General features: G+C 43.5%; 1 protein-coding gene across 2 annotated transcripts in view; it reads right to left on the bottom strand.

Moving 5' to 3' along the window:
- Positions 1–1,635: 1,635 nt before the first annotated feature.
- rnls (renalase, FAD-dependent amine oxidase) overlaps positions 1,636–12,001 on the bottom strand; it is a 139,395-nt gene continuing 129,029 nt past the window's right edge. For both annotated transcript variants that reach the window (XM_078565956.1, XM_078565955.1), the window contains exon 7: positions 1,636–3,984. In XM_078565956.1, the coding sequence (XP_078422082.1) occupies positions 3,832–3,984 (153 nt within the window). In that variant the 3' untranslated portion in view covers positions 1,636–3,831. The remainder of the gene's footprint in view (positions 3,985–12,001) is intronic.

Genomic DNA, 12,001 nt, shown 5'->3' on the forward strand with positions numbered 1-12,001 from the left:
CCCCCACTGATATGTTAGGGGATTCCATGGTCTGGACAAAAATGTGACTAAACTGGCAAATCTGAGAGCAGGCTCCACACATTGGGATGCAAGGGGAAATATTCAATGGACTGTGTCACTGGATGATCCATGTGCTGCAGTGTGTCATTTAAGCTAATACAATGTGAACCTATATCCCAATGTTTACCCACCCCCCGACCCCAACTTCTCTCCCCCCCGCACCCCCCCACCCCCGACCTTAAACCAGCTTATATTTCACCCCTCTCCTAACTTCACTCAGTTCTGCTGAAGGGTCATGAGGACTTGAAACGTCAACTCTTTTCTTCTCCGCCGATGCTGCCAGACCTGCTGAGTTTTTCCAGGTAATTTTGTTTTGTTTTGGATTTCCAGCATCCACAGTAGTTTTTTGTTTTTACTGTATTTATTATCAATTTTAAACATGAGTTTTACTGTACTGTGCTTGGGTCACCTCACTCGGCAGTCTGAGGAGGCAAGGAGTACTGTATATCTTGAAAAGACAAAGGTCCTTTAAAGTGGTGAACCAACCTCAGAACTGGTGCAGTGAGCAGAAGGAAAATCAAAGGTGCTTACATTATTAGTTTAATCACTAGCCATCTCTTGATAAAACCTCTTTAATCAAGTTCAACATCTCAACCTTAATTGAGAAAAAGTTGTCTCTGGTTAAGGGACAAATGCTGGCCTAGGCAGTGGGAACATTCTCTGCTCCTCTTCAAACAGTCCAATATCCCATGGACTTTTTTTTACATCCACCTGAACAGATATTTGTTTAACATCTCATGGAAGTCAGGGCAAGTTAGAAAATTTAAAAAAATGATATTTTACAGCTTGGATCTGGTGACATGAAGAGATCATATGAACAATAATTGGAAAAAGAGCCAGAAGTTTAAAAATACAGTTGGGGGGGGGGGGGGGGGGGGGTACCGAAAAAATAGCAGAAAAATGACAGAATAAAAAGAAAGCTCATTACAAAGGAAGAAGGAACAAACATGTGATACTAGTGGAAAGTTTAACAAACATGGCAAAGCCAAAGAACAAAGAATCATGTAAATGTGTAAAGGAGATTAGCATTTTTGTTTTGTGGTTCAAACCTATCTTTAGCTCTTTAGAGTGACTTGGGATAGCAATTGGAATGTCACACAGGAAACAATCATGGGACTGGTTTTTAACAGAAAGTTTTTTTATATAAAGACAAGTTTGTTTGGCCATCGTTCATCAGTTACTCAGCTAAAGTTTTATCCTACTGTGAATGACGACTGCATATCTACAACTATTTACATTACTGGCGAGTGCTACATGGAGGAATTCAAATACTAAGTCTCAGCAGGATTTTAACAAAATGTGCCAGATGAAACCTGCTGTCTTTTGGGATATGGCGTGGGCAGTGGATTTCAATGTTCTCTTCAGTTCCTTACAGAGATCACTAAAAATTGATGTGAGATGGTCTCATAGTAATTACAAACAGAGCCAATTTTAGTCACACAAAATCCAAATATGTACGCTTAAAAATCAATCTGCGTTGTACTTCCTTCACACAATGTGTGTGCAAAGAATTTTTTATTCGGGATATATTAGTTTAAAAAACTGGATCACCTGTAGAAGACTGAAACCACTTAGTTGTGTTATCAGAAAATTCATTTTATTTTCAAAAGCAAATAACACCATTTAAATACCCGCTACATGGGTGAGTATCCAGGTCCCATTCTTCATTTGCTAAGGACAGTGTTCAGGTGGGAATGCTATAACGCTGTAAGGCTTGGAGTGTAGTCTCAATCTTCAAAACTTGGCTGGATTAGCAAAACTGGTACCAGACAGTGACAGATAGGGATGTGGTGGACGATGGGGGTGTGGCAAGAGAAAGCATTTTAACTTGGGTTATGTTTCTGCATCGCCAACTCTGGCCACATGGCAAGCAACTTTAGTTATGTATGTGGAAAACTCCACGCTTGTCACTGAGCTGCTTGTCCAGGGGATGTGGTCTGGGTGCTTGTGAAAGGGGGGTATTAAAATTAAAAAATACACAGACATAATATTAGCAGAGCTAATAAAAACAGAGAGCGCTGGAAAACCTCAGCAGGTCTGGCAGCATCTTTGGAGAGAAAAACAGAGTTAATGTTTCAAGTCCAATATGACTCTCCTTCGAAGAAGATTCATATTGGACACAAAATGTTAACGCTGTTCCTCTGCCTACAGATCTTCTGCCAGGCCTGCTGAGTTTTTCCAGCATGTTCTGTTTTTATTTTGGATCTCCAGCATCCACAATATTTTGTTTTTTGATTAGCGAAGCTAATGCTGCTCCTGTTGCTCCTGCTCTGATGGCAGTACGGTGCTCATTACAGACTCCTGGGGCTGAATTTTCCTGGCCCTATGATGGAGATCTTGGAGATGATGGGGCCAGGGAGAAGGATCAGGGAAAATAAGGGGGAGTTATATCGGGACGATGCCTGGTTGCACTCCCACCCCTGGAATATATTTCATGGGTGGGTCAGGACTGGGATCAGCTGCCCACATTGTGCAGGAGGGCAGCCAATTAAGCCCATTACAGGCCAAATTAAGTTCAATATGTGGCTGAGGCCTGCATTTTGTTGCTGGCAGAGTAGCCGCCCTGGCCATGTGTGGAGGCTGCCATCACAATGGAGGTTCACCCCCTGGAGAACGGGTGAGCCATCTGAACCAGGGGCTCCATACCCAAAAGAGGGGGCTGCAGCCAGGAAAGGTTTCCCCTATGCTTCCATGGGCCTAATGGCTTCAGCCATACAAATTTTATATTTAAATGCACTCCTCCCCAGGTGTCTCCTTGATGAGGCGCACTTATGGTCTCTAACCTGCCTGAGCAGAGCTTCAGCTCTCCCAGTGGTGCTGCGGAGACTCCAGAGCTTCTGGCCCTCTGTTTGGGCTAGCAGTATCGGGAGCCCACCTGCCATCTGTAATAGGATGGTGAGCCTGGAGGCTGCCTCTGAGAATACTGCACCAACAGATGTGCTGCTAGTAAGTGCGGGCTCGCAATCCCCATTTGGTACCGATGTCAGGGTCGCAAAGCCAGCAAGAAAATCCAGTCAGTATCTGCATCACAACTGAGCACAGGTTGGGTGGAAGCAACATGAATCTGAAGGGCAGCTCTGTTTTGCTTATTCTTCCTCTCTCCTGAGAATATGGAGTCTACAGGCCTCTACTCTGCTAGGAATGACCTTAAGCTCACCTGATGAGAGAAGGTGACGTTTGAATCCCAGCCGACATTAGTAAATGATGACCATGCTGATGAAAGGAAAGGAACCCATGTTCCCAGCCATCCAAGAGTGATATTATTCCATGTTTAGTCCATCATGTGGAGGATATTTACTCACAGGGAAAATAAGCCAAGTTTAAAGAAATTTCTAAAAAAATGTTCCTTATGTATGAAAACTGCTGTGTGTCTGGATTTGCAGTTTAGAACATAAAATGGTTTAATGTTACATTACATGGAACATATAGTGTGAAATTTGGCTGACAGTTGCATTTTCTAAAGCTCTGAATAATAGCCTTAGTCACTACACACAGAATCATTACTTTCTTCCTTGGATTACTACTGCTGGTAGGCAGTTTCTCAGTGTACTTAGAGCTGTCTCCCTGGATCCTAATGTCAAATGCATAACATATGTTTCCATTATTTTCTAGTTCAGATGCAAATATGATCTATGTGCCAAATTCTCTGGGGGGGTGGTGAAGGGCTATTGATTTCATCCACACACTGAACAGCCCTCCATTAATGGGGTTTGCAATAATGAATGAGATCGGAGACAAAGCAACGTATTCAGAATTACGAGATGCAGACATTTAAAAATGACATTTGAACACATCCAAGATTGTTAAGGCAGATTCTGTGCAGCCATCGAAGTTTGAGTGTGTAAAGCCATCACCGCCACACACAAGAAGTGGCTGACCATTAAGCGTCATTTGTCCTGGGCAGTTCAGGACCGATTTGATGACCTGCAAGAAAAGCAGTTGGAAATTATTCTAAGGATTGCCTTTTAACATCCCCCCAGGGCTCCTGTTGAGGGCTTCATCTCCCAAGCTGTGCCAATGGTTCCTGTCCTGTGTAGTGCTACAGAGACTGTTTAAGTTACAAAAAGAATCTACAGACCCCACTGTGTAATTAAAGATGTTGCTGGCTGTGTAGAAAAAGGTACACAGTTTTTTTGTCATTGTTGCCGGCAATGCTCAAAAGTGACATCCCACTGGCAAGGTCAGGGATGAAAGGGCGTGTCTTCAGGTGCTTTAGCATTTAAAGACCAGTTGAACTCTTACTTGAGATCATCCAGCTTCTGATCTGCTGAGCTTTTTCGCTGACTTTCATGATAAGTATCTTTCAGATGACAATTGAATAGATAATATTAGGAGAGTAGAATATGCAAAATGATAGCACTAATGGAGAAATGCTTCAATGCTGTCTCTTTGCAGTTTTAACAGCGACATTAGTCTATTTAAGATAAGCCAGTTAATGGCACCATTAAAACAGCAAACAGAAGAACATTGTGTATGAATGAGCTGTGTTGACTTACTCAAATTGCCAACAGAAATGTCTAGTCCTTTATGTAATAGATCACAATGTGTGAATTAATGAAGGCTCAGTTGCAGATAAAATTTAGGCCCAGGTTGTATTACCATGATCTCGTTAACTTTCATTATCACTTTTCAGAAAGTGACAATGGGTTGTAAGCAACAATAACAGATATTTGTTCTAATAAGACTTTTACTGCTCATTAAAACCAATGTGACTAAGTCAGCCACTTATTAAAGTGATACTCTATGACACTGTGTCCAGTTGCTATGCCAAGCAAATAAAAAGAATAATGTTTGTGTACTGGGCATTTTACAATATCACTTAAATCTATCAATGTATTAAAAAATTGAGTCTGTCCATCTTTTGCTTTTCTGTGATATGACTGATCCATTAGCAGAAGCCTTCAATCTGATCTGTTAGCTGTTATTTTTACAGAGAAACTATTAAATGGATGAACTTAAAGGCACCATGGAAATTACTGAAGGTAAATTTTAAAAATGAGTAGGGTAATGGAATCACAGCATTGGGTATCCAAACTGAAGAGAAATGTTGGAAAACAGGGATGAAAAAATGTGCTTACTACAGTTTGATGTAAAATTCATGCTGGATGTGATTAAGGGCATTGAAATATGTAGAATGGAAAGATTCTGACTGAGAATGAGTCAGGTTGTGTACCTGAGACTGTATGAGTCTTAATCTCATTGTTTGGGTGAAGCCTTCGTTGTTTCAAAAAGATGAATCCCCCCCCTCCTCCAACCCACCCCAGCTTGAGGAGGACTTCTAAAATTCAATTGCATTCATTTACAACCACTTGTATAACAGGCTCAGGTGAAAGGCCAAAAGTTCCTACTTTGATTCGTTCAGTCATTCAGTAATAGCGACTGGCAAATACTTTATCCCTTATACATTTTCCACATGGCACTTTTCTTTTTCTTTAAAGAAGGAGATGAAGACACATTAAAATTATATATTTGACTTTAAGCGCCGTTGCCAACTCTTGGGCCACTTCAAGAACCGTTGGTTTCCTCTATGCCCATCTTCACTTTAAAACGGGTTTAAACTTTGCTCAAGGTAGCAAAGGAATGCATTTTTGCAAGAATATCACAACTAGACTTCTAAGCAATAATCACAAATTATAATACGAGTTCATTTTTTTGTTAAATGGAAGTGAATTCACCACTTTATTCTCCAATTGAAACTGGCAAATTGCCTTCTGGAGGAAGTCAGACTGAACGTCAGGCACAGCCGAGATTCAATGCTCTATTTGCCAGTCCCACATGCAGCAGATTAATTCTCAGCACGCAAAAAGGTGCTTCATATAGAACTGGTGTGTTGACCATTAATGTGGCAGCTCAAGCACGCTATGCCACAGAGTGCTAGCACCCGTATTCTCCATATGGTGAGCATGATCGCAGATGCACTGTCGCAGGAAGAGCTGGACAGAGGCAGGCAGTTATCCACAAGGAAGAAAGGAAAATCAGCAATGGGTTCAAGAGACAATTATAATAACCACAGCAACAATTTGCATTTATATAACGTCTTTAGCATTGTAAAATATCCCAAGGCACAGGGCTGTGATGAGACAAGAAGTCAGGCCAAAGCAAAGCTTGTGTTTTTGTAGTGAGAATTAGAATTGTATTGAAAAAGTTGGTATAAGGGTTTGACTGCATTAAAAAGGGACAAGCTTGTTGGGGTTGATATGATTAGAACTTTGCCTTGGGCAGTAATGCTACAGAACTAGCAGCCTAGTGTGCACTCTAATGGAAAGGAAATTGAGTTTAGTGCAAAATTGGTTGCTGACTTGCTATTCTCTGTTTCACACGACCGCCCAGGTGAATTTATACCAGACAAATTTTTGCTGTTCCTCAATGCTCGCATCAACTTAAATCAGCCAGGGCTCTCTCACCTTCTGGTCTGGGAGCAATGAAATACCCAAATAGTCACCTGAAAAATATTCCAGAGCCCTCAGAGAACGAGAAGGAGAGGAGAGACATTACAAGCTTAAAAAAATGCAAGAATGTGGGAAATGGGGATTTTCATCCACTAAACAGAGCAAGAAACCCTGAAGTCTACTATTATGGCCCGCTATTTACAGAAAGTGTAATAATGGAGGGGGGAAACTCAGAAATCCCGGTGACAATGAACTCCTGCCAAACTTAACAGCAGGATCGGATTATTATTTTTGACCTGAATTTCCCACCCAGTAGCTGGTCAGATTGACAGGCTATCCAGCTGCCAGGTTGCAAGGCCAGTAGTAGAAGGCCCCAGCCAGAGAGCAGAGCAATGGGGATGGGTCTCCGGCAATCAGGATAGATTGATGCTTGGCGGGGGGGTTGAGGGGTGATGGTCGCAGTAGTGAGGAGAGCTGTGATCTACAGAAATTTTATTTTGTGGGGCCTGGGGAGCCCTCCTGCTCCTCCTGATTCATGAGCAGTGCTATAGAAAGCATTTAACCTGTTGGAGCCAGCTGCTCCTGTCTCCTTTTTGCTGACTGGTTTCCCAAGGGAAAACCCGTCTGACAATCTTCAAATTTAAACCAAGCTCACAACTGTACTATGCAAGCCTGATTTACATATGGTATTGAAACATCCCACCTCTCCAAGACGTGCCATGTAACCCATTGCCATCAAAATGGTGACAGACCCATACATGGCAGGTTGGGTTTACAATTTTTAATTTTTACTCCCTCCTTGTCCCTCCTCTGAACCTTTCCTGTGCATCATAGAGGGGTTAATACCGACCCCTATGTGTTAGCACAGAATGTTGCTTCAGTGTTAAATGTCATATGTTAGCATGTAACAGTGAGAGACTGCTGTAAGTGCTAATAACCCAGCTGTCTGGAAGTCACTGTTAAAGATTCTGAATTTGTCTGTTTTCTGTGCACTCCATTAATCTGACATTCCATCTCATCATAGTGCTTTGCTATTCCATCGCTGGTACTTCTGTTCTCCTAGCACTTCTCACTAGCTCACACAGTTAGGTGCCAACATATTTTTTGGCCAAGATTATGATATTATCAGTGATTACGGAGTGCTCTGTTTCTATACATAGCACAAGCAGTACATAGTAGCACTTCCACTTGTCCTTGTGCAGCTGGTATAAGCTACAAGACTTCAAACAGTAACACACCCAACTCTCTAGCTGCTAACAGTTACTGAACGTGGGAACTAAATCTGTCTGTCCTCCAGGTGAATCTATCACCCTGTAAAACTCACATTTGTGTTGCAAAGAAAGTGAAACAATTCCCTTGGACAAGTGTATGCACTTAGTTAAATTTTCCATCCAAAATGTGAATAGCAAGGATTTGAAAGCATTCCATTTTAGCTTTCCAAGCTGCTGCTTTTTAAAGATGTTTCTGTTCGGAAAAAGTTTAGCCAGTTCAAGTCTTTGATCTTGCAAAACCAAATGATAGCCAATGGGTCAGTTGGTTATTCTGCTGATCCGTGGGGATTAGGAGGCTCTCGGGTTCAATCCTGAGCCTGTGGTGAATTAGCTGATCTGAACCGGGCTGCTGGTAATGGGACTATCCATTGGTTTTAGTGTCTCGGGTTACAGATAGGACAATCAGTCAGGGTTTCTGCTCTTGATTGCTCTTCTGGAAGTGTGCGCATGTGAGTGAATGTCAACTGGGGACAGATTTGGCTAGCATGCCTCCCATGATCAAATAGTCTGTTGCTTCGCCTCCCATTGGCAACTTTGCAGTAGAGCAGGAACACTGTCCACTCACGTGACTTCACTAACTGCCCAGTTTAAAACAGTAATACCACTCCCAATAGGATTACTGCTATTGGGAAAAAGGAAAATTCAGTGCTTTTGCAGCAAGTTAAATGAGGACATTTCAAGCAGCAGCGTGTGTGTGTAAGGAGCCGCAGACTAGAGTGCTTTGGGAGTAGTCAGCAGTAGGAAATGTGCCCAGACTCTGCTACATTCATGTAGATGGTGTGGGCTAAAGTCTGAGTAAGAAGGGATCAACAACCAGGCATTGAGGACAGGAAGAGTGTAATAAGAGGGTAATTCATGTTGTATGGAGAGAGCTTGCAAAAGGTGTCAGAGGAGTCAGAAAGGGTGGGGGTCAAGTTAAGTCAAGGTATTGCCTCTATCACACATATAGCCTTCAACCACCTCATTATTTCCTATTCTCCTTCCCTATAATCAAGGTGTCGGGGAAACTCATTTATATGAAGATCAACCTCTACAAGCACTCAGCACCAGATGAACTCACAACCATGCTATCAACTCACACAGCCTATCACAAGGGGCTCTGCTAACCTTCAAAGGGACAATACATCTTCTCATTCTACTCATACTGCAACTTATATGATGGTGGTGATAATTTGGGATGTGTTTGGGACTGAAGAGATTTTGCAGTACAAGCACATCAATCATTAAAACTTTTACTATGTTTTAGGAGGGCCATTTAAAAAAAGCAAACCAAGCATTTGGCTTTATTTCTAAAGGGATAGAATTAGAAAGTACGGAAGTTATGCTAAACCAGTATCAAACCTTGGTTAGTCCACACTTTCTTTTAATTTGTTCATGGGATGTAGGTGCCGCTGGCTAGGCCAGCATTTTTTACCCATCCTTAATTATCCATCATGAAGCTATTAATGTATATAATATTATTGGAAATTATTTTTCTTTTAAAATAGAGGTTTAGTTTGTGGGTGTGTCTTAATTGGATTAAAGTCAGCTAGTCTGGGTGTTTTAATGTATACTAGTTTTGAGATGTAAGAGAGGTTGAGTACATTTGCATTTTGTTGAATAGAGCATTCAAGAAGAAGAGTGAAATCTGACACCTAGCTAGCAGAGACCAAGCAATGTTTATATTACTAATAAAATTGGTATTATGAAAGGGGTTTTAATGTTAGAAGAGGTGGAGCTCAAAGGGGCTGGTGATACAATGAGAATTTACATTTGATGAGATGTGCTGACTATAACAGATAGCAGTTTTGTGTGTGTAGGGCAATGTAAGGTCAAAGCCTATAAGCTTACCACTGTGTCTGCAAAGGAACCAAAGTGAAAGGAGCCTCATTTTGAATTTGTAAGGTGAAAATGTTTTGCCTGGTTTTTGCATAAAGTCTATGAGTTGCTGTTGCCTTAGTGGAGATTAGTTTGAGAATTTGTTAAAAGTTATGATAGTAGTAATTTGTAGCCATGTGTATATATTTAACTTGTGTAAATTAATAAATGTCTCATGTATTTTGATATAAAACCTCTTGAGAACTGGTGGTCTGATTCCTGAATCTAGAGCTGCATCTCAAACATACCACTTAAAATATAGGTTATGACAGTTGTTTAAAGTTTCCCTCTGGGATTTTTAAATAACTCAGCTTTACCAACGGCTGTGTCATGACATATCCTTCAGAAGGTGGTGATGAGCTGCCTTCTTGAATCACTGCAGTCCATGTGGTATAGGTACACCCACAGTGCTGTTACAGAGGGAGTCCCAGGACTTTGACCCAGCGACAGTGAAGGAACAGTCATGTAGTTCCAAGTCAGGATGGTGTGTGACTTGGAGGGAAACTTGCAGGTGGTGCTGTTCCCACTTAGAGTACTGTGCAGTTCTGGTTGCCATATTATAAAAAGGATCTAGAGGTGCTGGAGGAAGTGCAGAGAAGATTACAAGGATGATACTAGAAATGTGTGGGTATGCATATTAGGAAAAGATTGACAGGCTGGGTCTCTTTCTTCTTGAAAAAAGGGAGGCTGAGGGTTGACCGAATAGAGATCTTTAAAGTTCTGAAAGATTTTGATAGAGTGGATACAGAGAGAATGGGTGGAGTGTTCCCAAATGGCACTAAATGTGGTAGTGGGTGGGCAAAATGGCGTTCCACCCGCCGGTCGCAATGGCGGGTTTTCACACCATATCATCCAGAGTGTGTGGGCTCTCATTCTCCCACCCACCATCACCCCACCGTTACATCATGCCGGCCGCCATGTTAAAAAGGCAGCCGCTGGCAATGCACTCATCACCACCAGCTCACCACCGTTGCCCGGGAGGCATGGCCAGCAAAGGAAAAAAGACTGCAACCCCCCCCCCACCCGCATCAACGACAGATCCCTCGAGTAACTGCTCAATGCCATGTAGGCCTGCCGGGATGTCCTGTATCCCGCTCTGGCCGCAGGGTGGGCAGCAATATCACCAATCCAGCTTGGGAGGTGGTGGCAGTAGTGGTCAGCACCAATACCCTTCCGAAGAGGACAGCCACCCAGTGCCGCAGGAGGATGAATGATCTCCTTCGTTCCACCAGGGTAAGTCACTCTTTCCATCACTGTCAGCTCACACATTCACAAACCCAGCACACATCCACAGGGCCCTCACTCACTGCCAGTTCAAAGGACATCACCGTTCACTCTCTCATACTCACCATCATTGTCCTCATCCCGTCCATGGGACCACTCACCACCCACACAGGCCAGGCATCCTTATCATCTGGCCTGGCAGGTGTCTTGCTTACTTTTTCTCCATCTCTATCCATGCAGGACAAGCTGGCACAGAACAGGAAAGAGAGGTCACAGACCGGTGGTGGAATGTCTGAAATCAAGGTCCTCGCGGACTTTGAAAACAGAGCCATCCAGTTGGTCAGCCAGGATCTGGACCAGTCATGTGCTGACGGTGAGGTTGGCGCTGCTCTACCAAGTGAGGATCCAGCAGTGCCACATCCATCAGACAACCATACTGAGAGTGATGTGTCCTCTTTCACAGGCCACTGCCATGCACTAATTATCTCCCCTTGCTTTCGCAGGCACATCTGCCAAACAGCTGACAGAGTCCATGACCCAGGGCCTCCGATCAAGCCCTGAAGAAACCTCTGAAGAGGAATCTGAAGACACCCTCCCTGAAGTCCTGTCACAGCGCTCACCCACACCCTCCACCAGCGCAGAGACACACACCTCGGTAGGACCTAGCTTTAGATGCCTAGGGGTCACAATCTGGTGTGTACATCGCACTGTCTGACCCACAGCAGACAGTGGCAGGGACTACCCAGGTGTCTGGCACTCAGAGGATTACTGGAGGCCTGAACGTTGCTGATTCTGAGTCAGATGATGAGCCTCTGGATTCGGTAATGTCACAGTTGCTGGAGCTGCAAAGGCAAGCTCGGGAACATCAAGAAGAGATGTCCGCTGCACTCCTCAGATTGCAAGGCATGATGGAGGAGTCTTCAGGCTGAAGTGTTAGCGCTGGCATGCCAATGCACTGAGGTCAACATTGGTAGGATGGCAGCCGCCATGGAGACCTTGGTCCAGGACTTCAGTCCTGCACTGCTATGTGGGCTCAACTCCATCGCTGATACCATAGTTGGCTTCCAACAGTATGTACGCGAGAGGGGTGCCGGGCAGCTCGATCTCACTCCAGCTACCCCTGCTCCTCAAGGAGTCAGCTTGGGCCCCCAGGCACCCATAGGGAAGGAGGATCAGCAGGTGCACACTCCGGGCCTATCC

Source organism: Cetorhinus maximus, chromosome 20 (assembly GCF_964194155.1).
Source record: "Cetorhinus maximus chromosome 20, sCetMax3.hap1.1, whole genome shotgun sequence".
NCBI classification, from domain to species: domain Eukaryota; kingdom Metazoa; phylum Chordata; class Chondrichthyes; order Lamniformes; family Cetorhinidae; genus Cetorhinus; species Cetorhinus maximus.